The sequence below is a fragment of the Linepithema humile genome, chromosome 2 (genome assembly GCF_040581485.1).
Source record: "Linepithema humile isolate Giens D197 chromosome 2, Lhum_UNIL_v1.0, whole genome shotgun sequence".
Classification (NCBI taxonomy): domain Eukaryota; kingdom Metazoa; phylum Arthropoda; class Insecta; order Hymenoptera; family Formicidae; genus Linepithema; species Linepithema humile.
The window spans coordinates 21,489,019-21,513,625 of NC_090129.1; the positions used below are offsets into that span (position 1 = coordinate 21,489,019).

At 36.8% G+C, this 24,607-nt stretch overlaps 2 protein-coding genes across 2 annotated transcripts; both read right to left on the reverse strand.

The window, feature by feature from the left end:
* Positions 1–1,707: 1,707 nt before the first annotated feature.
* On the reverse strand, positions 1,708–2,760 carry LOC105670779 (endocuticle structural glycoprotein SgAbd-8). The gene is made up of 2 exons (XM_012364498.2): positions 2,606–2,760; positions 1,708–2,192 (listed from the first exon to the last, which is right to left on the reverse strand). The coding sequence occupies exon 2, from the start codon at positions 2,189–2,191 to the stop codon at positions 1,793–1,795; it is 399 nt and encodes a 132-aa protein (XP_012219921.1). The 5' UTR covers position 2,192; positions 2,606–2,760; the 3' UTR covers positions 1,708–1,792.
* A 2,262-nt stretch (positions 2,761–5,022) lies between these two features.
* LOC105670774 (endocuticle structural glycoprotein SgAbd-3) lies at positions 5,023–14,216 on the reverse strand. Its single transcript, XM_012364492.2, has 4 exons — positions 14,058–14,216; positions 8,183–8,319; positions 6,972–7,246; positions 5,023–5,434 (listed from the first exon to the last, which is right to left on the reverse strand). Exons 1-4 carry the CDS (start codon positions 14,214–14,216, stop codon positions 5,430–5,432), a joined length of 576 nt encoding a protein of 191 aa, XP_012219915.2. The 3' UTR covers positions 5,023–5,429.
* Between the last annotated feature and the right edge of the window lie 10,391 nt (positions 14,217–24,607).

A 24,607-nucleotide genomic window follows, 5' to 3' on the forward strand; every position in this document is an offset into this window, starting at 1 on the left:
TTAATAGTTCCATAAATTCGATTATCGAGCCTCGATTAATTCCATCTATCGCAGTCTTATTTGCACTCGCAATTCAACAAATACCGATTATGATCGTGCCGTCGAATCGAAATTATTGCCGCAATCAAGAAACATGATTCGCGGAATGTATAACCGAATTATGAAGCGGCCGCTTGGTATTAATTATCAAATTAAACGCGGTGGTGCACGAAAGCAATACATACACGGACCTCCGTAAACAATTTAGCGTAATAATTGACGTACATGAATATTCCCGTAGACGAGCGATCCGCTTGTTTACACACATGTTCACTTTGACCGCTGTAAATATTTTACACAAAAAATATAAAAGAATTATAGTAAGAAATAAAAAATACAGAAGAGACAAATAAAAGGAAGAGAAATATTGATTAATTTATTCATATTTGCTTGCTTAATTTGGATGAATAATAGCACAGAACGCCAATTATTATATAATTACTATACTGTAATTTACTATGTATACGAAAACCATTCATATTTTATGAACGTAAATTTTAGACTAAGTAAAAATTATTTGATATTACTAAATTTACTCAATTTTATTAGTTTATTATTTGAGTTTGTTTTTTATTATATTTTATTTATTTTATTATTTTAATATCAAATTATTTCGGCATTTATTTATCAATTTAAAGAAGATAGTAGTCAAGATTCTCAAGATAGACATTTTACTCTTACATAATTATACTATTGTTTGAACTATTGCTGTATTTGTATCTCGGTTTTGAGAAAACACTTGACAATGCGACTTCAAGAACTCTCACTATCATTTACTTACATAACGATCCATCTTTCTCTTCCGCCGCAATGGCTATTTCTGACCCCGATTTTTCTATTGCGTAGTCACGTGCCCACACCCAACTTGATGAGCTTGCTATTCTCACATCAAGTACTCTTTCTTAAAACGCTCTTGCAAATTCTTTTAACAAAGTAGGCAAAGAAAATAGCTGTACACCGCGAAAAGGTAAATAGCTTAGCTCTTAATCGCTTAGCTGTCAGAAAAATAGTTTTATCGTCGATATATTTTTTACTACATTAGCAAAATTTTTTTGTTGGGTTAAAATTGCATTAAAAACATTGCAAATCTAGAATGTTTGAAAATAATTATATTTTATCATCTTATAAATTAAGGATTAAGGAAATTTACAAACTTACGAATACAAATTTGTTTATTAAATACTCTATTAAGTAACTATTAAGTATATTACAGTTATTTTCAAGCAAAGTACTTAATAAATAAATTTATATCTATAAATTTATAGATTTATAAATTCTTTACTTAAAAGATGTTTCGTTCTTAAATTAATAACTTTTTTCTTTCTTCTTTCTAGTTTTAGTATATTATATATTTATAGTATATTTTGCTCTCTGTGGTAATTAAATTGTTATAATCCAACCAAAATAATTACAGTATTGATGTAAACATAATACTCTTTAACAATACATAATTGATTATTATTATTGCTTAACAATTTCATACTGTATATTAAACAGAAACGGTTATCAATCCTAATGTAATTGACAACTGAATTTATCTGTTTGGCAAACTTTGATAATTCAATATCACAATTGTCCTAATTAATTGTTCATAATGTATTTAATTTTTTTTATCAAGGAATTAATGTTTACAAGAAATCGGAAATAAGATCATGTTTTTATCCAATATATAGTCTCATTTTTATATACGACTTTAGGCTAAACAAGTGTATCATAAATGTCCGACGTATTTGTAGCCATGATGCATCAGTAATTACACTTTGTTTCTTTCTTCTCTGGGTGGGTTAGCGGCTATCCAGTCGAGAGCGCGCTGGATAGCGGGTGGAATTGCGGGCGGGGGTGGCGGAGTCGGTAGATGAGAGCCTTCGAAGATAGCGCCGTTTTCGTCCGCCAGCCAGCCGAGATTAATTTTCTGTCCGTCGGGCGCGGTCCATGTCGCCGAACCGCGCACTTCCTCAGCCTCCTTATCCTTCTGGCCAGCATTCTTTTGAACTCCCCGTTCCTCGAAGGTTATCCCATTGGCGCTTTCCCATTGCAAGAAGTAGCTACCGTCTGGACTGATATCCTGCTCCTGCCTGATGATGGCTATTGGCTCGTTTGCCGCCGATATTACTGCCGCCAGGCTCAGCAAGATAATTACGCGCAGTTTCATCCTGAGCAGGCCCGAAGATAGATTAGAGACCGACTAACGCTTGGTCGCCAGCCACAAATGCGTGATTTATAATCGAGTCTTGTTAAAATTCCAAGTAATGCAAAATCCGATTTACATTACTTTAAAAAAATTAGTTAATATGTGAAGTAATAAAAAAATTTGGTAGGCGCAAGAAATAATAGTTGAAGAATGAATCAAAATTACAAACTTTATAATTTATAGAAATTTTTATTTTCAGTTATCTTTAGTGTATTAAATAATTAGAATTTTGTAAAATTTACAATTATAATTTGAAATAATAAGCAATAAGTGTAAAATAATTCTGGAATTGGTTAAGTTTTCTTGCATTATTGTTATGTAAATTCTACAATTGCAACAACATTGCAACTTTGAAATTTAACTAACAACTCTTACCTGAACTACCTCGTTTTCCAGATATTGCGTGCAAGTTACTACTGACGAGCGTTTATCCACTGCATCCTCCTTTTATAGATAGAAGTGCCCTGTGCTATCGTTGGCGTATTGCTCAAATGCCACTCGATGATACCGGTTCGAACATTATTATAGACACACTACAAAAGAAACGTATTCATTAAACTTTTATGCTATGATTTGAGACACGCGTCAGAAGTTTTGTATTTCTGCACCTTTTTGATATTATTATTAATTTGTTGCCAATATTTGATAAACATAATGATTGTTTTACGATATCCATGAGAATTGTGAACTCAATATATAAGGCAAAAATTAAAAGCACAGTTTAAAGTGCAGAATTTTTAAAATTCTATGTAATGTAAAATATAATTATCAAAATTTTTTTCTAAAATTTGTAATTGAATCGAAAACACATAAAGAAAGCACATAAAAGCTCAACACAATGTAGTTCTTCGTGCAAAGATGCAAAGTTCAAGTACGTTGGATATACATGTAGTGTTTTAACCTTTGAAACGTTGTATACCCACTCGTTTTTCTTCGGAATTCCTTTCGCGATTGATGTGCATTGCACTTAGGTAATTTTTAATGTTAATGCAAAATAACTGTGATGCACGATTGGTTATTAGCACGATTACATCCTTGCAGATTTTTTTGTTGCGACTTTCGTGAACATTTAACTTTCTTGTTGTCATTTATACTCTTTTTATAGCCCACGCCTTTTATTGAGACGTTAAGTAACTAGTATATGGCCGCTCATATTTTTTTCCTACATTTATTGGATTTTTTTAATCTGAAAATAAAACCGCTTGAATCTTAAGCAACTTTCAAGTCAACATCTATGAGAAAAGGCCTTACAAGAGTAAATATGTAAATTCTGTTGTTGATCGGGAATAAATAGGTAAAAACATATTTGAGAAAATGTTTCGAAAAAAATTGCTTGCATTAATTAATAATAGATTAATCAAAATGTCAAATAATACTAAAAGAAGTAATATTATTTTAATTATATCCGTGTATTTTTTGAAATATAATAGATATTAGATCTTATAATCAAGCTTATAAAAAGAAACTTACGATCTTACAGTACAGTTAGAATGATTCATAACGTTGGGTATTAGGAATTCTGTAATTATCATATTTGACAGTATGTATCTCTAACGATGACTGCAATGAAATTCTTGCCGCCTCCGTAATTTCGTCATGATAATTAGGTTTTTGTGTGAATATGCGCTGCGCATTCGAATTGTGGCAAAAAACAAAGGCTGGATGAGAGAACAATCGATACGGCTATTTATTATTATCGAAATGGCAATTTCGCGATGTTATTATGTAGAAAGAATTATGTCATATTTATTGGATATTTTATTTTAGCGGGTCTCTCCAATCGTTTACGTAATGCAGTTTCATTGTCCATCATTGAATTATCTTGTCAATTGTCACAAATGTACTTTTTATATTTGCAACAGGATACGCGTCATAGCTATATATTTCGTAAAAGGATCAGTCATTAAAATTGAAGCCGAAGGTCCCGCGACATCCTACATAATATAATAGTATAATACGAGTCATAGATTTCTTTTTATTGGCATTCATTGTTAGAATGAGTTTGCTGTCAGATACGCCAAGCTCTTGCTCGCGCCAAAGCCGAGGTATTTTAATGCAACGTTCACTCCGAAGGATGGGCAGATTGAAAATCTACACGAGGCAAAATTGCATAATAACGGCGCGATGCCGAAGATGCATCCGCAGTTTTTAACCTTTTCGCGACGAGCGAGCGCGCGGCACGAAACGGAAAACATTTTTACGGCGTAAGTGTGCGCTCCCGCCATTATTTAACATTCGCTGTACTTATGTCGTTTCGTGCTTACGGCCAATACACATGTAAAGCGAGAACACCTTCTTCGCGTCCTCCTCGTAAAATTATTCACGTGTACGCTATTTTAGATGCACGATATCTAAATAACAGACTCGGAAATGCTCGTTCTCTTTGCAGAACGCACGAAATGATCTCGTGAAAAATAAAGACCTAGAAAATAGTCTGCACGATGAAAAGTGGCTTACGAACCACTTTAGGAAATACTTATGTCATTTCCCGAAGTCTTTTACGTATTTTCTTTCTTGTATGTGCAATAGTAAAAAATAACTTTATAATGATATAACTTGTTTAATATAAAAAAGTAAAAAATAAAAAGTTTGCAGTAATATAAAATTTCTACTTTATCGCAGTCTATTAACAAATATAAAAAGTAATATATCAAATTTGAAAAAAATAGTTGTTTAATTTATATTTAATATTGAGAAAATTAATTGTATACGCATTTCACACGGTACCGTTTAAGTAAAAACCGAGGGATGGAAATGGAAAAGGTTAAGCAGCGAATACAAGTACAAGAAAATTTCCAACTTGGGCAAAACGTTTTTATTTATATACAAAAAAAAATCACAAGTTAAGTATACATATATATACTATTAACGATTGACGATCGGCGTAAACGTTCGTACGCGCGTGTCGCTCTCGTTTCTTGCGGAGGCGGCGCGCATGCATCGGCATTCCTCCCTCATGAAATTGCTGAACAGTGCGCATTATTTTTCATCTATACAAGTAAGATAAAGAATCATTTCGGGAGTATATAGCTTATTATATACTGGTGTCTCATGCCTTGTTTTCGTGTTACGTTTGTATATCCTAGATTAATATACCACACTATATTTATTTTTATGTTTGCGTCGAAAGCTCGGGGTCGGTTCTGTCCATGGCAAGCTGGCTCGGAATCAGGTCACGTTTGAGGTAAAATTGGGCTGATTAACCTGCAACAGAAGGATGACCAAAAACGTGAGAGTGATGTCTGAAATATTTAACGGAGACGGATTACAGAGACGGCTACGAATATGATAAAGTAGATAGATGCTTTATTAGATTCTACTTATGTGTGCACGTGTGAAAAATTCTGTAAAAGAGTGCAATACAACACAGTAATAGATCTACTTATATTATATATTTTATACCTAACGAAAATATATTTTACACTTAACTAAAAATATTTAAAAAATTATGCAAACATAGGTGTACAAATATAGGACTTAGAATAAAATAGAAATATAAAATATAAATACAGAGGCAAAAAGTTTGATCTGCTTTCAAATAAAATATAAAATAGTAAGGAAAAGTTCAGTCTGCGTTTAAAATTAAAATTCGCGATTCACGTATTATAAAAACCGCAATATAGCAATTCGCGATTATATTTGTACTTCTAGTACATTCTACGTTGCTAAAAGAATCCGTTCCGTGCAACGAATAGCAAATCTCGACTATTATCAACGAAATATGAGGTCTTCGACGGCGCGTATCTCCATACGAGCTAACCAGATTTTGCTCCGTAAAAGCGGTTAACGTATGCCGAAATTGTTTTCGTTCCACGTGTGCAGTCGCCACAAAGATATTTTCGGTTCACCGGTACGCCCGGATTCGGGCCAATTTCAATTTCGAGTTCAGGACCAAAGTGAATTAAACAGCGGCGTAGCGGCGAGTCTCGTGAGCTACCGCTGGATGCGATTGAGTAAACTAATTTACCCCCACCTGGGCGATTTGTCAGAAACAGAGGACGAGGCTTAACGTTTAACGCGCAAAAAAATTTCGCTAATTGCTTGATCAAAACGTGTTATTATTGTCGATTGCATCGCGCGTAAACTAATTTTACAGCGATACTACGCAGAACGCTATAGCGACGCTATGAGTTTGATCGCCAATTTATTTCCACAAGTCGTGTGTTTTCCGTTACGTGCGGTAATTCGGTTACCGCCAACGCTTTTTGTGAAGAATCGCACGGCCGAATTTCAGCCGGACGAAAAAGAGATATCGCGCGATTTAATTGTCCACTCCAGGTAGAGGCGCTTCCAATTACGGAATTAATTAAAGCCCCGGTTAGAACACAAAGAAAATTCATTTCTATCGTATACACAACGCCACACGAGTGATATCCCTCGAGGGGCGGAAATGCTGTTTCAAATGCCGTGCCTTTTGAAGTCGCACATTTGATTATTAATCTCCTCTAATTGTGTTCTCGAGTCCGCGATAAATTTTGCATGTTGACCTCACTCACGCGGATGTTTCATGATATTATTTCGCATCTCCGTCATTAAAAAGAAATCTCGCGTTTTCGGGTTGCGTAATAACTTATTTACGCGAATTTTATCGAGAATGCTCTGTATCCATTTTTTAAATGTCTATAGTTAGAGCATAATTCGCGATGTTTGTTGAATCATTGAGACGCCGAGAGATCTCTATCATTGCAAAATAGTCCATAAGTGATATCTCTCTTCATTATTTAATCGGAACGGCTCTCACCTCTTCCCGGTGGTCTCTGACCGCCGTCGTCCTCCTCGGGATGAGCGGCGTTCCATTCGAGCGCCCTTTGGATCTCCGGCGGGATGGGCGGCGCCGTGGGGATGTGAGAGCCCTGCACTTGGAAACCGTTCTCGTCCGCTAACCACGTGATGCTGACCTGTTGGCCGTCCGGCGCCACATACGAGTCCTGGCCCTGCGAGACTACCGGCGTCTCATTGTCCACTTGCTTTGGGTTGCCTGTTTCCTGATGACTGATACCGTTGCTTGTCTCGAAGCTGTAGGATAGAAAATCGCGCAATGTAGTACAGACAATATATTTTTTTATTTTATTTTAATATATTTCCAATGTTATTTTCTCCCGTGAAAAATTTTCATCAATTTCTTATTGTATGGAAACGCATTTTTCAACGTAACAAGAATGAAAGAGAAACAAAAGCGTCGAAGAAAATAGTACAAAAAAGCAGTAGTAATTAACCGAAATGCATATAAAAAAATAAACATATACGATTACAAGAAAATATGATCTCTAACTTCGTTCCTATTGTTAGAATAAGATACTCCGTACACACAATCCGTAGTTTAATAACTCAATTAATCCGACGGGTAGGAACAAAACAAGTCTATTGTCATTGATGATCGTTGAGTCGATCGAGGAATGCCATCCGCAACTCGTATGCGGGCAAAATGCGGATTCAAGAGGCATAATACAGCTTGAGATGGCTGCATACGGAACGAAAGCAGAAAATAGAAACAGACGGAGGAGAAAAGTCCTCGGCACAGTAGCGACTGCACCCACTCGCGCATAACAATGAATTTATGCAGAAGGCAGATCATTGTGGGCGACAATTGGCAGCCGCGCCGGTAAACTGGTGTCATCAGGTGCCTAATGTATGCAGGTACCTGCTGATCTTCTCCATATCCATTGTCTTCCTCATGTGCGGTCGCGGTAGGCGAAAAAGATGCGAATGTTTGCGTGGGTCGCGCGGAATGTTCGCGTCATAAACGATTTTCGCGAAGTTATTGATTTGCTAATGAAGACGGATTTGTCGATGATGGCGTAATTACTCAAACGATGATGAAAACAGATTTTGAATGAAATATCGTTTGACTTTATATCTCCGTTTGTTTCATTCTATTAATATATTTTTCTAATTTAATGCTGTAAAATATGTATTAAATTACATATTTGAAAATTCTGACATTATACTTACTTATTGACGTAATTGCCATCGAAGTTGACTTCGAGCTGCTGAGACGTGATCACCGCATCTTTCTCCGCGCCACTTTGTTGCGGTCTTTGTGGTGCGCTCAATGTGCCTGTCGTACAAAGTACGACCGCCAACAACACCTGTTGATAATTATTTTATATTATTTAACAAAACTAAAATACTCTCATTGAATAACAATTGAGAGAACAAAATAATTAAAAGAAAGTATTTACATTACATATGTAAGCGAAATAAAGCGGCACTTTGTCGAAAGTCGCAGATGGAATTTACGGAATTTGAAACATCGCACTTCACGAGCGCGAAAATCTGCTGTTACCTCATAACGCGTTACCTCGCGTCGCGCGCATAATGTCGCTTTAATGTCTCAATGCTGGCGGGCCGTAAATGCAAGAGCGCTTGGTTTCATTATCGCGTCGAACAAATAATCTTCACGGTCTCGGTAATAACGGCGCGATAAAAGCCATGGAATCCCCGCGGAAAAAGTAATGTATTGCGAAACGAGCAAGCGAAGGAAACGATTTGTCTAATTTTCAATGGCATCCGTCGAAGTGTTAATTTTCAACAATCGTTGCGATTAAGCTGCAGACTATGTTGAAAGTTTCCTCGGCGATGGCGATGGCGCGAAACTGATCGACGGTAATCGGGATCAAATCTCGGCATACTTTCCTACTTTACGTGTATCGCGAGAATGGAAACTGGAAGATTCGCGAACAATGGCATACCGGTCCTCGGCGTCATCAGCAAAACCTTTCGACTCGCTCAAATATTCATAGAATTCGTGAGAGCACAGACGAGAATTGGGTCGACTGTATATGTATGTGTATACGTGTCGGGCAACAGTTGCAAAGGGCAAGCCGAGGACGATAATGCTTAGAAACTGCACGGTGCAGTTACGTCAGTTGCAAATGACATTATGAAATACGGCGTGTAATGACAGGACAAAAGTGGTGCCGAGCAACGCGCCCGTTTTTCTCTACGTGAACGCGCAGTGAACGTGTAATTTCATTCACGAACTTCGTCAGGTTTCAATCTAGCCGGGGGGCGACCAAAAATCATTGTGTCGGAAATGTCAACTGGCTTCAATTTGTTTCTGTTGCTTTATTTTTTAAGATTTTAAAAATGTAGAATATTACACATTTACGTATACATATTCCGTATTACGTATTTCGTATTAAACATATTATATATTTTTTAAATTGTTGAGACACTTTAGATCTTAAAATTTAAACTGCATAATTTAAACAAAGCGCTATTAAAAATGTCTTATAAAATCTTATTCTAATCTTATTCTAATCTATTTTTCTTTTTTTAATTTTTTAATTACTTTTATGTAAATTTAAAAAATAATAATACTGTTATTTAAAAAATAATAATTGTTAAATTTTACACAGAGCTACAGGTGATAAGAAAAGAACTGATTATAATAAAATTATAACAGAACAAACTGTAATTGTTTTTACGAAATGCTATGTGAAAAATATTTCTATCCGCGCAAAGCGGATTCGCGAATTTCAAACTCGCACAGTTAATTCCAATTAATAATAGTCGGCTCTGCGGATTTCAGTCGAGCCACATTTTTGAATTCCGATTCAAACAATACGCGAGTGCCATGCGATGAAATGCGCATCAGAGGATCGTTTCGATTGATTTTCCGTTAATCGAACAACGAGCGATTAAAGAGCTGCCCCGCCAAAGCTCATGGATTAACGAAGCTGTCACGTATAATTTACAATAGTCCATGATTTTCGTGCGGCATCACCCGCTAATTGACCAATAGAAAATTATTCGTATTTGCAATTTGAATAATACAAGCAGAGAAGACAATTAAATCCGTTGTTATCCCATTTTTGCCTCATTTTTGCCAATATTATAAATTCTAATTTTAACAATAAACTTCTGTTTTCCCAAAACAAAGTAAAAGTTGAAATTAGACCACAGTTGTTTTGCATACAATTATTTCGGGAAATTAAAATTACTCTACAAAAACTTTTTAAAACAAGAGAACTCTTTTATCCTTCAACACCGAATGAAGAAGATACTTTTAAGAGGCACAGGAGCGAGTCTTTCCTTTGCGGCCACGAACATTCATCGAGAAAACTACTTATGCAAACGTGCTTATATCAAAGATCGACACTTGCCCGTTAACCGGCCAACCGGAGACCGTTAATTGCCTCTCGATACACGTAATTTCGAGGGAAGCAGAAGGCCGATGTAGTTAATAATCGTTACGACGCGTTTCAGAGGCGTCGCAAAGCGCAAGATATTTTCTTTTATTTTTTTTTTTTTTTCTTGTTTCTCTCGATCGGTTGCGAATGCCTCGGGATTGTTTCACGCCTCGCGCTCACGTAATTGTTATCTCGGCAAACAAATCGTTATCTAAAATGCTAATTGATCGGCAAGCCCGTTATTAAGTGACCGGGAAAATGACGAAGCGTGGAAAATCTTGTGGATGTGGCGGGGAGCGAGATGCAGAGAGAATTATCATGTAATGACGACGTCGTGCTGAACCACCGGTTCTGTGCTGCATGCAATAACGCGGTGAATTATGAAAGACGGAGAGATCAAGGCGCTTCTATTTTCCACGTAAGGTCGCAGGATCGTGCAGGAAGCACTCCTTCGAGACGCGCGCGCGACTGCAATGTTGAATTTTTCGTCAGCTGATTTTAGCGGTGAAATTGCGCGACAGTTTTTAATACATAATGTCATTTATGCTACCGAATACAATATTGAATACAACGTTGAAATTACGTATATTGTGAACAATAATGTCGAACAATAATGAGATGAAAATTAAATTCACTTGAAAAGAACTCGCTACTATAACAACAAATAATTACATTCCATTAAATTTTTATTGTCTTTCAAGTTTTACGCTTAACATTCAAATTTCTCAACATATATTGCTGAAAGTATCTTGTTTTTGAATTCTATTGGAAAACAAGGAGCACAATACGGATGAAATTTCGCATTTGCCTCGAGCTGGAATATCTCAGATTGTTAACAATGTTTATCTTTACAGCAAGTTTGATTACGTTGTAACGACGGTAATCAGGATTTGCATTTCATAAGCATAAGCATGCGCCAGTAGATGATGCTGCAATTTGAAAATAACCTCACGGAGAAACTGATTATGTTACAAGGCGGTAATAAAATATGATTAACAAGTTATAAGATGCTTTTTTGCGTGTTGTTTTAATTGAAAATTGTCGGGAAGTCGATATATATCGCGCTCGATAGGTTGACATTGAGGATTCCGATTTCAATGACGCAGTGCAAGAACACGGTTACGCGCTTCCGCTGTGTAACATATTAAACGATAATCCGCCTTGAAAGATACACGCGATTTACTTTACACACAAGCGTTTGTCCGTGTTTGAAAATCTAAAAATATCCTTGCATTCAAATTAAATACATCCGCAAGTTCGTATACAAATAACTATAAAATCGTTCCATAATTCACGGTAAATATAAAACATATACAGTGCCGAATTTATAATTTACATTTTCCAATATGTAAATGTAATGTAAAGAAAATTTATCTCGTTAATACCCGCGCAAATTTTGCAACGTTCCAAAATCATCATAATTAACCAATAATTAGCCATACAAATGACGACCGCAGCGTCATCTCATTTTCTTCATGGAACGCATCATCGGAATAATGTGCGTATGCGTGCCGAAGCTCCAAGAATGCGTGTGCAATTATCATTTGTAAAGAAAGAAGTGTCACCAAGAAGCTACTGTATGATGTAACTCCCCGTCCCATTCATTCTGGCAATTATATTCGCAATTCCATATTTGTTTGGTATGCGTCACATGCCACGCATCATAGAGACTAGCCTCGCGCTTTGCGAACGATATATCTCACAAATAGCTGTTGAAATTATTATTATCTCCGGGCCGGCAACATTCGGTATAACATTACAAAGCAACCCTCTCGCAACAAAACGTAGCCGTTGGGGACATTAAAGTGTTGTCTTAGCAGAAATTAGAAACGTCAAGAGTAACGCAGAACCTCGAATTAGAAGAAGCACGACGACGTTGCAAAAGGATGAAGAAACCGTAAAAGTCATACAGACACAGGCGACAAGTAGCAGCACTATGTAAAAACTCGACGATGATATAACGTTGCGATAAATTTGATAAATTTATTTTTACCTTCTTGGACAAATTGTCGCGATATCATCATTATTTTACTAATTAATTTGATATAAAATTAATTACGAAGAGCGCCAACATTTGTGTTCAATTAAATCTAGAGGTCTGATTCTAATTTTACGACGTTTCAGGCATCGTATATAAAATTCAAAGCTAGAAAATCGAATTTAGCGTTAAATAAAAAATGAGAATTTATTTATTATTTATATAGCAAGATTTATATGGAGCGTAAAAAAAAACCGTGAAACGTATTTTAACTTTTTCTATTCTCGGTACGTAAAATATATTGCACGCGAATTTCGAGTGCGCGCTACTTGCTTCTCTTTTAACTCTGCGCAGCAACAAATTCCGTATTTTCAAACTGGAGATAATATCTAATATATTTAAGCGGCGAAAGAGACGCATGCGTTTCCGGAATGTGACTTATAAAAGATGCACGACGTATTTTCGAATGTCGGATAGTAATGCCAGGGGTTCGAAAGAATTTCTCCGGCGCACGATTCGGCCTCGTGTGCAATATGATGCTGCATATAGACACGGACGTGATACGTCGCTCTTCTCCTCGATAGTGCACGGCGTATTTCATATTTACTAATATACGAGAGAGCGCCGGAAAAATTGCCGAAGTCGCACAAAGTTTATCGGTTCATTTCCGCGGACGGCTCCTCGTGAAAAATTCTGCTGATATCGGAAGCGCGCGCGCCGAAGAGAGGATTCGAATGGCGTTTAAATTCATTCCTCGGGAACAGCGGCCGGAGCAAATGCGAGCACCGAGGTCCTTTTCTTATAATAACTCGCTGAAAAAGCGATCTAAGCGTTCCCCATTACCGATAAGTCCGCTCGGCGTTTGTATGCGATGCGAAACATAATCCGCGCGAGTTGTTACAGTCGATGCGCGACGATTTCTTTCCTCGGATCATGAATCACTCGTACTATCAACCGCTTGCAAAATGACAAAAGACACATGATCGTAAAGACGTTGAGGTTTTTGGATACTTTTTTTGTGTTATTGGAAGAAATATTAAGTTTTAATGAGATATACTTCTCTCGCGTTCAAAATATTGTTCGATATTCATCCTCTTATCAACGGGAAAGAACAAATACTATAAATGCGTCGTTCACAGTCCAATTTTTCTTTCAAGCGAAACGAATTATAAGAGGCATACACTAGCACGCATTTTCAAATTAAAATATGTAGAAAGCGTTCGTCTAATTACTAATATTGATAGCTTATCACGGCTGACTTAGGCCCCTTGTGAAACGATCGTCTCGAACGGCCCCGGCGCGACGTTAATTACACAAGTACATAACGCCGAAGGAGCGCAACGAAACTTGCGCAATTTGAAACGTCTCGCCGAAACGTCGTCCCATATCGCCGCCGACAAATCGCGAGTTCGAGAAGTCGTCCTGGTCCGACTTACACTAATCTCGTGACAGCGGGACGTCTTCTAGCCCCAGGGACCCCGAGACGTTCGTCGTTACCTAACGTCGCCCCGCGGACGCATTTCCGCGCATGATGGATGAGTCGAAATTTCCACGACGAACCCGTTGTCCGTGTTTGCTCTCTCGTTTGCGCGGCGCGTTTGCTATCGCAAGAGAGGACTGCCGCGCGGATGACGGTACCGAGAGCTCGAGCGAGAGAGGAGCGAGCGATGCGGAACGACGTCGTCGCGGCGACGGCCAGCGTGCGTGTACTTACCTTAATAGTGTACATAATCTCTCTGTCACACGTGCGCCGACGACCAGAAGAGCTTGCTTGAGATGCAGATGGGTTGGTGGTACTTGTGCTTCTTCTCGTCAGACGCTTCGGCTCTTTATATACGCGACGATGCCAACGTGGTGCAGTGAAAGGGGTCATCCCTGCCCTCTCTTCACAATACACTTCTTCTCCTGACCAGTGCATCTTCGGAAAAATGCCTGGGATGAATCAGGAATGAAGACTCCATTTGCTTTTTTTTTTTTTTATTTATTTATTTTCTCGCTCATTGGTCCCCTCCCTACCCCCTCCTTCGCGCGTTCGGGCATGTGAACGGTCGAGATTGATTCCGGTATGCTACTCGATCGAACATCCGACCCGCATTCTTCGCGGGGAGGAGACAAGACATAGTTTTGGTCTCCCATGAATTTGAAATATTTTTTGTCAAGAATTTAGAATAAAATATGTTGTTCTGTAGAAGTACAAACATGCAAAACCTGTTTTACGTATATTATTTTATAATACGCATATCATGTTTAAAATATCACATGTGATAGTCCTCGATAAAGCAGAGTATTATTACTTATTATTTCTATTTTAAAAATTTTTTTAATTTATCGATGTAACAAGAGAAATTTAACGTTTTATTCTAGCTATAGCTATAAGGAAAACATAATCTTCTTACGCTATTGATTGCATATCATAATTTTGTTATCTTCAGTTTCTTTTTGAAAAGAGGATTTCTTTTTCTTTGATATATTAAACTTTATTAGTATACACTTATATATCGTGCAGAATGATTTTTTGATCCTTTGCACTCGAAGGATTTCTTGCTATTTTTGCAACCACTAAAGCAGACTAAATTGAAAATAATAATTTTAAACACAATGCTGTACTATGAAGTGCACAATAAACTCAAACATCTAAAATGTAAAGAGGAAAGATATCTATTGACAGTTATTATTATCGCCTCAATTGCCATTCGAGTTGCTGCATTAAGCCAGGTGGCGAGTGAGAGTTGCCTCTCGAGGGACGAGGGGTTAATTATAAATTTTTTGTCATTTTAAACTTCTTTTCTCTGCAATAAAAAAGTCTAAATGATCCTGGAATATTTTGTATTTCATTGAAATGGCAACTATTGTTAACATATTCATTATCAGCAGACGGATATTATTCTTTCCATTATTTTTCCAATTATCTCTTTAGAGTCTCGAGATGATTAGCAGTAATTACTTTGACGTAATTACGCAACTCACACGATCGCGATTCCACGAAGTAGAGCAAAGTGTATCGCGCTCGACTATCGGATGCGTGCAGGGATGCAATGTCTAGGTCGATTACGGTTGCATCGACGTAGTACCGTCGCAGCATGGTGACGTAGTGGTGATTTCCTCGCACCATTCATAACGTCGCGACACGTACCGTGATAGTGTGTTCGGGTAATGCATGTACGGGAAGCGCATATACTTTATGCACGAGTGTCAAGTCGCTGATAAGCCGCTTGTTGAATTCTATATGCAGATGATAATCTTAACGCGGGCAACACATATATTTCTTCAGTTGCGATGAAATTCGCGTTTATTTGTTCATATGCACGTTTAACAGATGTTTGGTTGTAACTGATGTAACATTATACATGCATGTATATGCCATTTACTTTCGATATTTCATTTTATCTCGCTATTATCACATTATTTTTATACTCTTTTTTTCATATTTTTCAATATATTTATATCTCACTTTATCACGCTCATGTTTATTTTAATTTCATTTTTATTATCATGTTTATACATGATTTACATGCATGTATTTACTTAAAACTGAATGATAAACGATTAAAACAGCCATTCATTTCTTTAGCATTTTTTTAACACTTTTGTAACTCTCACGATTGAGTTTTTGAGGCTGTGCTCATGACATCATCGTTATGTTGAAACAGTACATAGCAATAACAACTCGCCGTTTTCAGGAATCGCAGAAATCAAAAGATTATTGCGCAGTAGCGCTTCAACTTGTGCGTGCTTGATATTCTTGGAAATCAAAATCTTCATAACTTCATTGAACGGATATTGTATTTGCATATATAATATTTTCCATTTCGTTCTTTCTTTATAAAGTAACACGTCAACGTTGAACCACGCGACTGACCTTTGCGATTGCTATCGGCTACTTTTGACTTTTATAATTATCGCCAGATCATAAATCCGCGATTAGATTATTAAGAGAAGTACAATGAGAGAGGCGACAAATTACAAAGATCCGCGAATGATTCTTCGCGCAAGATTCATCGAAATTGCTATATTATAATTTAAATTGAACGTGATCGTATTATTTCGCGATCGCGTTATCATCAATCGTGTACTGCTTGAGTGAATTAAAGATATTTTGAGAACTATTGCGAAAATAATTGTGTATAGGTAAATCCAATATGAAATGTAAATATAAAATTTTTTACTGCTCTTTTATGTAGATACACATACATTTGTGAGTTAATTTTTACTCATTTGATTATTCTGTTAACTCCACGATGTTTACATTATTACGCTGTAAATTACATTCACGGCACATATTTTACAACATTTTTTTCCATAAGAAAATAATATTTAGCAACTTATTTCTCAATTTTAGCTCCAAGATGATTGATTTAGATGTCACTCGTTCAATTCTGTCCTTTGCTGGCGGCACAAAGTGCTGATTTACAATTTTCGTAAGCCAGCAATTTTATTCGTCACGATTCGTTTTTATCGCGCCGGTGCACGGCAGACCTTGAAATGAATTACGCCGACCGTTACGCGACGCATTCTTCGAGTTGCATCTCGCAAAGTCGCAGCCTGCAATTGCGCGCGAGGGTGATCGTTCGATTCCCCGAGATACACTTTGCTCGACTTTCATCGTTCGTAATTAGACGCTCGTTACGTTGCTTATACGGGAACTGCGCCCCTTTGCTTCCGCGAGGATTCGCAAGCGAAATTTCGCGATTTCGCTTTTGACATTTTCGTAATGACTCCGGTGATGATAGCGTGAGAGAACGCACGTGGGCGTGTTGGCGTTGTGTCTTTCTGCGACTTCTCGCATGCTGCCTCAGTCCGTCGAATCGACCTAATTTTATCCTAGAAGGAATTTTATCCGTAACGACTTAGCGAGAAACGTGACGGAAAAACGAAAATTTAATTTTGAAAATAGCCACACGGAGCACCGTTCGCACGCGCGAAAATGTAATTGAACAGAAGTTTCTTGTCCTATCGGGAGAGATGTCGAGTTTTATTTTTCGACGCTCATCAAAATTAAATTACACCAGAGCTTCGCTTATCTATCTCCGGAAACGGATCTGACTCCTTTAACATTTTAACGACCGTAGGGATTACCAATTCCGTTGCCGTAACTGCGGCTAGATATTCCCTCGAAGGCATATTATACGCAGACGTTATCAGTCGCTGCATAACGCGCCGGAGTGGCATCGCCGGTTCCGCAGGTACACGTAACAGGCGGATAACGTGGAAACAACAGATATGCCCGTAGATATTGTGCGGCGCATCAAAGCAACCTTAGCAACCGCGTGCTTTGCGTAATTTCCAGTCATTCACAACCGCGAGGCCCAATAAACACCTCCGCCGCGTCGCAATCGCCGCACTAGTCGAGCATCGGTATACGTGTCTTATCATTTTTTCGTCATCTCGCATGTATAATTAACGCACGTACGGTACGTTTCCGCGCCGCGTATCGGGAAACGCGAAACGCGAACGGCGATCGGTCGTTCACCTGTCATGCGGACATAACGAAAAGTTCGATCGGGATGCTGATGCGGATGCCCGCGATCCGCCAGAACCTTTTATTAATCTCCGTATCGAATGTACGCAACCTTTCTCGCGAGCCTCCACGGCCATACGTCGACATTTAAGTCGCGTCATTCATGCGGCATCGCGGGGATATCATAGAACGCGCGCGATCCCTCGGAAGATGATTTGCCCTTCAGCGCGTGAAACAGCTGAAAGAAATCTGTCCTTAAGGCGCGTGCAAGCGATTGTCCGGCTTCGTTCTAATCAGCTCATAACTTTTTCAATGATTTGATTCATGAAGAAGATAGAATGTCAATGTAAGAAATAAATTGACTTTTATTATTAAAATCAAGTGAATGGAACTTTTAAAATTAGAAGATGAATAAAGTTTTCCTTTGCGATATTATAGTATATGTATAGCCTCTTGAACAAGATTAACTAATAAATTTTATCGATATCTTTATTTCAAGAATAGAACCATCGTCGAATCTCTAATTATTTTTGTGCTCTCAGCTTTATCTCACCGACACATTTCAATCTCGCCGGCGCGCTGGGAATGTGAATCATATCAAGATATAAATTTCGTTGAAAAATTCTAATTAAGACTGCACTCAACTATTTAAATCGTCGAGCATTCCTCTTCCGACGGGGAGATGCCGATAGAAAAATAAGGAATAAATTGGAATTTGTTGAAAAAATATTATGCACAATATGATATCCTTGGATATTTAATTTAAGTCTTCAAGCACAAAATATACGCTCTGCCGATCCTACAAAATAATTATTCAGTACTCGTTAGTCATGTTTTTTATTCTTATATATTCATTGCAACCAAAAACGCATCATGAATTAAAAAGCAATGTCTTATGCAATAATATCGAATGAATCATTTTCATGTATACTGAAATCGGAGATAGTTTACTTAATAATCTGTTTGTTTCTGAATTTACTTGTAAAAATATGTTTTACGTATTGTAAAATCTTTACAATTTTTTTTACATAATTTTAAATACATTTGGGGTTGATAACTGCATAATTGAAATTATTTAAACAGATAATACGATATATGATATTTTTTTAGTTTTTGCAGATATACAAATATTTTTCTTTTTCAACTTTTGATAAGTATTTTATGCTTACAGCATTGCGCAATATTTGCGGTTTTGCATAACTTTCTATTTTCATTTTTGTTCTCTCAGTTTTCCATTTCACTTTTTGTAAGCTTAATTGATTTGCTTGAAAAGTCAAAACATAAATTTGTGTCATTTTCTACAGAACAATAATTTCATAAGCTTTTATTTAAAAAATACAAAAATAGTTTAACAATTATTAATTCAGTTTGAAAAGAATGCAAAATCAACATAATAATAATATACAATTTCACGCTGATGTAATTAAACGATATTGTCTGAATAACATAAAAACCAATAAATCATGCGGGATTGTTGCAGATCTTTGACAAAGAATGTCGACGGGGGAAAAAGGAAAGGCGTTCCTCGTAGGAGACGTGATGCATAATCCAACGTAAAAACGTGCAGCTGTGGCGCGACCGTTGAAACATTTCAGGCCGACTCCGGTGAAGACTATCGGCACAACGTTAAAGTCACAATTTGCATTCCGATGGGTGGTAGCCTCGTCTCCCATAGAATTGCTTGGTTGGGACGCACACAACGACCACGAACAAATCGTCCCGCATCGAGAGGAGTCAGCTGAGAGGATGAGACGGTCACGTAAGTCGCGCACGTACTTACCAAAGATTCCGTGTCGGTATATTCCGTGTATGTATATGGTTATCCGTGCACGCAGGGCTAACGAAGCGGCAGGCGATTACGTGAACTACACTGCCGCTCGTTCCCGGCTTGAATTTCGGAAAACCGAGAAACAAAGAAAAATTCCATTTTGTAATTCAGTTATTTTTAAACGCGTCAATCGGCACATCAAAATCTGGTATGCGGATAGATGAGTAAAAGTGTTGACAGTGCCACATGTCTCTTTCTTACGTAAATAGCGATGAAGTGAAAATTTTTTCTTTACTTAGCGATGATTTATGCTTAGATAGTATCTTCATTTAGTTTCTCAAAGATGAAACCAGTTGAAACCTTCATTAATTTAGAATCAAACTTGCCTTGATCAAAATATTACGAAGTAACAGAAGGTGATCGCCGTGGAAAACTGTTATAAAGCTTGTTAGTAATATATTTATACTGCGTAATGCAGATTGAACAAATATCTATTGCAAATTAAAAAAAAACTCTAGGTAAATATGATTTCTCGGTATAAACAAGGTTTTTCTGCATGGCAAACAAGACGATTGTGCGAGAATGCGAGTGAGCAGGAAATCCGTCTTTTTTAAATGAATGCCTATACAATGTCAAGCAATAAAACGGTAATGACAATGGAATTAATTAAACAAAGATATTTTTCTATTCGAAGTATGTGCCGCGGATGCTCATTTCCTGCTCCGATGATGGAAAGACACCGATATCATCGATTGCGTTATTAATAATCGTTCGAGTAGACTACCTTGCTTGTAGTAATATTGTATGCGGATGTTCCATTCATTTGCATGCTTAATTGTAACTATTTAAAGAAGTTAGGCAATCTTCTTCAATAATGTAATGTATATTAATGTACATAAGAAAATCCATAAGAATTCATATTGAAAGCTTAAATGAGCTACTAGTTTCGCAATGCTTTAAAAGTCCACCATTTTTTTATGAGTAAAGTTAAATTATTTTCTGATTTTACATTCCACAAGAGCGATCGGTATTTAGTAATACTCTCTGTAAAAAGACGAACTAATCTACGTGCGACGACGGAGCTTTCCGACACATTCACTAATCCTAGATTATCCAGGATCGAAGTGGCGTCGCGCGTGTCGGAGACGCCGCGGCGCAGAAGAGATCGACGAAGCAGCGCGTTCTGAGATCGGGTTTCGATTCAGGTACGCCCCTGACGATCGTGTGCAGGCGTATTACATGTAATGCAAAACCGCAGGCACTTCGCAGCGGCATGGCGGGCCCCATAGAGGCCGCGCGGTGTCATAATGCGCGCGTCCTTTGGAGCCGCTTCTCGCGCGAGCGCAAGTTGCGCAATCACATTTAATAACGTCAGCCCCGACACGATTGCTGTGCTCGTCGGCCCGCGGACACTTATGACACTTTAACGGATTTTCACGGCGGAACCCGTCGAATAAATTCAGCCGCGGAGAGTCGCACGAAAACACGAACGCTCGCGCGCGCGCGTTGCAAAATTTCGCGTTAACTCGGATCGCGCTTAATTGGACGATGACGAGGTTTTCTTTCTTCTTCCCCCCCGTCCGTCCTGCGATTATTCTTCTTGTATATTTTCCTGCGAGTCGTCGTACGAGAGTAATCGTAGGCGAGAGGACATCGTGCCGCGCATCGATTACGCTCGCAACCGACGAGTCCTGCCGCATCGCGCTCCTAATATCATTGCGTAATTCTCGGTGAGTACGGTGTAATAGCCCCCGTGATTACCGCTCGTGTCGATTCCAATAGCTGAAAACATTTTTACGATGCGACTAAGTCACTTCTCACTTTACGCTAAAAGTGGAAGTCGGAGGAAGATTCCGTCAGCAATTTCACTTATTGGCCAATTCGTTAATTTCACCTGTTTAGACACGTGTATCGATCGCACGCGAATCCTACCGCAGCTACCAGCATACACATATGCCAATTTACAGTTAGTAATGTGCTGTTTAACGAGACGTAACAATAATTAGGAAATAATACATTAAGTCTCACGTTATAATTTTATATCATGTAACACCACAGTTAGTGTTAAATTTCTAAACATATACTTAAAGTATCAACGAAACAAATTATCGTAAGAAAGAAAACATATCTTTCGACGTATTGGTCACTTAAGATAGTAATGTTTAATTTACCGTTTGGCTTTATTTTAAATCGTTAAAATAAAGCTACGTATATGTAAAATAAATCGAATAGAACGAGATAGTATATTTTACTCGATGTGCAAGAGAGAAATACGTGTTTAATTGCGCGTTCGCGCGCGTTACGTTGAATTATCATAAACCATTCCGTCCCAGATTACTCGATTTATTTGACCACTCGGATACCCGTTATATGTCCTTCGAATCATCCTAGTGACGTAATTGGAGATATTCGGCACATCGTATACATCTGCCTGCGAGAGGGTTGAACCGAGTTTCACGAAGAATATGAATATCTGTTAAGATAATGAACGGTCGTGTAGACTGCAGTTTTATCTGCGTCGAGCCGACTTGATCGAAAAGCGAGAAAAGATACGGCTTATGCGAAATGCTTTTAATAACTGGTTTGCGATATCCTGCTTACGGCAGCTTCGGTGTTAAATATCTGATGCACTTTGCCAAGCCAATTATGTATTTTGTTTTCCTCCTTTCTAACACCTGCGATTCGATTCGTGATTCTCTCGCTTATTATATCTCTCACAAAATTACAGAGTGAATAACCATAACTAAATATAATTTTCCCAAAACATATACATTAACATCTTAAGAAAATAACTTTACATGATTTATTTTTATTTTTCAGATACATAACTTATCGACATAAACGTTTCTTTTTTTTATTATATCTCAAAACAGTAATTTTAATATTCCTTTATAATTATTTATTAAATTAAAAAATATGTATAAAAATTCATAATTGAACATGTTTTTGCATGAAAATTATTCAATATCCGTAGAGAAAAATTACAATATCATATAATTTCATATTTCTGTTTCCTTGTTATCCTTCCTATTTCATTTTAAATCTTTATTTTATTCTTCTTTTATTCTATCTTTATTTAATTTTTAAAAAATATTGTAATTTTAAAGATTTTATCCTTTCATTTATCATTCATAAGCATCTGATTTGCATAAAGCGATACGTCGTCATTTGAAAAATCAATAATTAACAATGAGCTTGCTTATAAATCATCGTGCGATAGTAATCGTGAGTCGATTATCATACCTGAGATTTTAGATACACTCTGGCAGCGTATTATATAAACATAATTGTTAATTATTACAGATCAAGCTTGAGGCGCGCGATTGAAGGCAATAAAGTGATATTTCATCCGCGTTCGACTCTAAGCAGCAATTATCTAATAAATAATACCGGTAGACCGCTCACCACGTGCACTCGTTAGTAAACTTGACCCTGCTGTTACTACCTGCTCGTGTCTACATCAAATTGAAGCAATTAATTGTTTACGGAAATTGTTTACCACAGGCGGATGTATGCGTTTGCTAATTTTCAATCGAATAATTGCGGATGCATAATTACTATATATTTATTTTAGAAGCGGTATAAACCAAATTCGGGAAAACAGTAATATTATAAATAACAAATCCCACGGAATCTCATGTAATGTCATTTCAACAAAGTTTTGACAAAATATTTTTTAATGTATAATTTGGTACAATATATTCGATTTTATAGAAAAAGCTATAAAAAAACGAATCACAATTGTAGAACAAAATTTTGGTAATTTGATAGATTACAGTTTTTCTGGAATTTTTTATTCTATTTGTGTGCAAAAAAATCAATTTGTAAATTATAATACATTCTTTGCTATATATACAAATATTACTAAGTGTGTTTAAAATTTTATCACAGACTTTACATTCGTTTTTGCAGATAACGTATTATCAGAAATTATTATGCGAGATTATCTACTACATCATACATCTATTCATAAAGCTGTTATTTATTTTGAAAGAGCAAATAATAAAATTTAAAATTGCATTCCTTTAAGAATTTCTTTTTACGCGAGCATTTGGAGTAGTTGCTGATTAATTAAGGCGGAGCATACGGTCACAAGTAACACGGAAAAAATGCCGCTAAATCTTTGTTCAACTAGAAGGCTGCGCGGCGTAAAGATGGGTCAACCTTTCGCCTTGCGATTATGTAAGGCCTCGGACTGACTGACCTTTAGGTTCGTTCATGGCATGCGGCATTTACGTAATTTACCGATTACGATGTATTAGAGTCTTCTACGCTTAGAGAACAGTTCTCCCTCTAACGCTAATATATATTTTCAAATGCGCGTTAAATGTGCACCAGATTATAGCACGCATTTACATGATCTGTAACTGACGCGTCGAAAGTCTTTTGACTTTAATTGACGCAATGATTAATGCGATTTCTGATTTATGTGTGTACGTGTGTGTAATCGAATAAACTGATTTTTTTCGATCTTTCTTTCGAAAAAGGAATAAAAGCGGAAAATAAATCTCAATAATAATACTAGAATAAATAATAACTAAGTGAGCATTACATTATTTTACTTATAGGGATTTATAAATTTTACTTGAAATATTATAGATTTTTTAATTAAAAAGATGAATACAATTTTATTTATTAAATTTTTGCCTATGCATTATTAATTAAATTAATAAAAAGAATGTAATACTAAAATTTCTGTTAGATCATTGAGAGATAATTTTATTCATTAAAAAAATACGTAATTAATTTTAAACTAATATTTAAAAGAGTTAATGGAACTTCACACTATTATTTAATATTTAACTAATGATATTTAATGAATTTAACAAGTCTCAATATTAATATATAATAGTTTAAATAATTATATATAATTAATTTATCACATAATTTTGTATTTGCTCAATACTTATTGTAATATTTAACTATATCCTAATGGACTTTAAATTAATAAAAAATCCGAATTAGAAATTAGAATTAAACAATTGATAGTAGAATAAAGATGCAATTGAAACAAATGTATATTTCTTTTTGACTACAG

Coding starts and splice junctions, on each gene's coding strand:
- LOC105670774 (XM_012364492.2), bottom strand. CDS start 14,216: ATGACCCCTTTCACTGCACCACGTTGGCATCGTCGCGTATATAAAGAG. Junction 8,320..14,057: donor AGATTATGTACACTATTAAG/GTAAGTACACGC, acceptor AATTATCAACAG/GTGTTGTTGGCGGTCGTACT. Junction 7,247..8,182: donor GATGGCAATTACGTCAATAA/GTAAGTATAATG, acceptor TCTATCCTACAG/CTTCGAGACAAGCAACGGTA.
- LOC105670779 (XM_012364498.2), bottom strand. CDS start 2,191: ATGAAACTGCGCGTAATTATCTTGCTGAGCCTGGCGGCAGTAATATCG.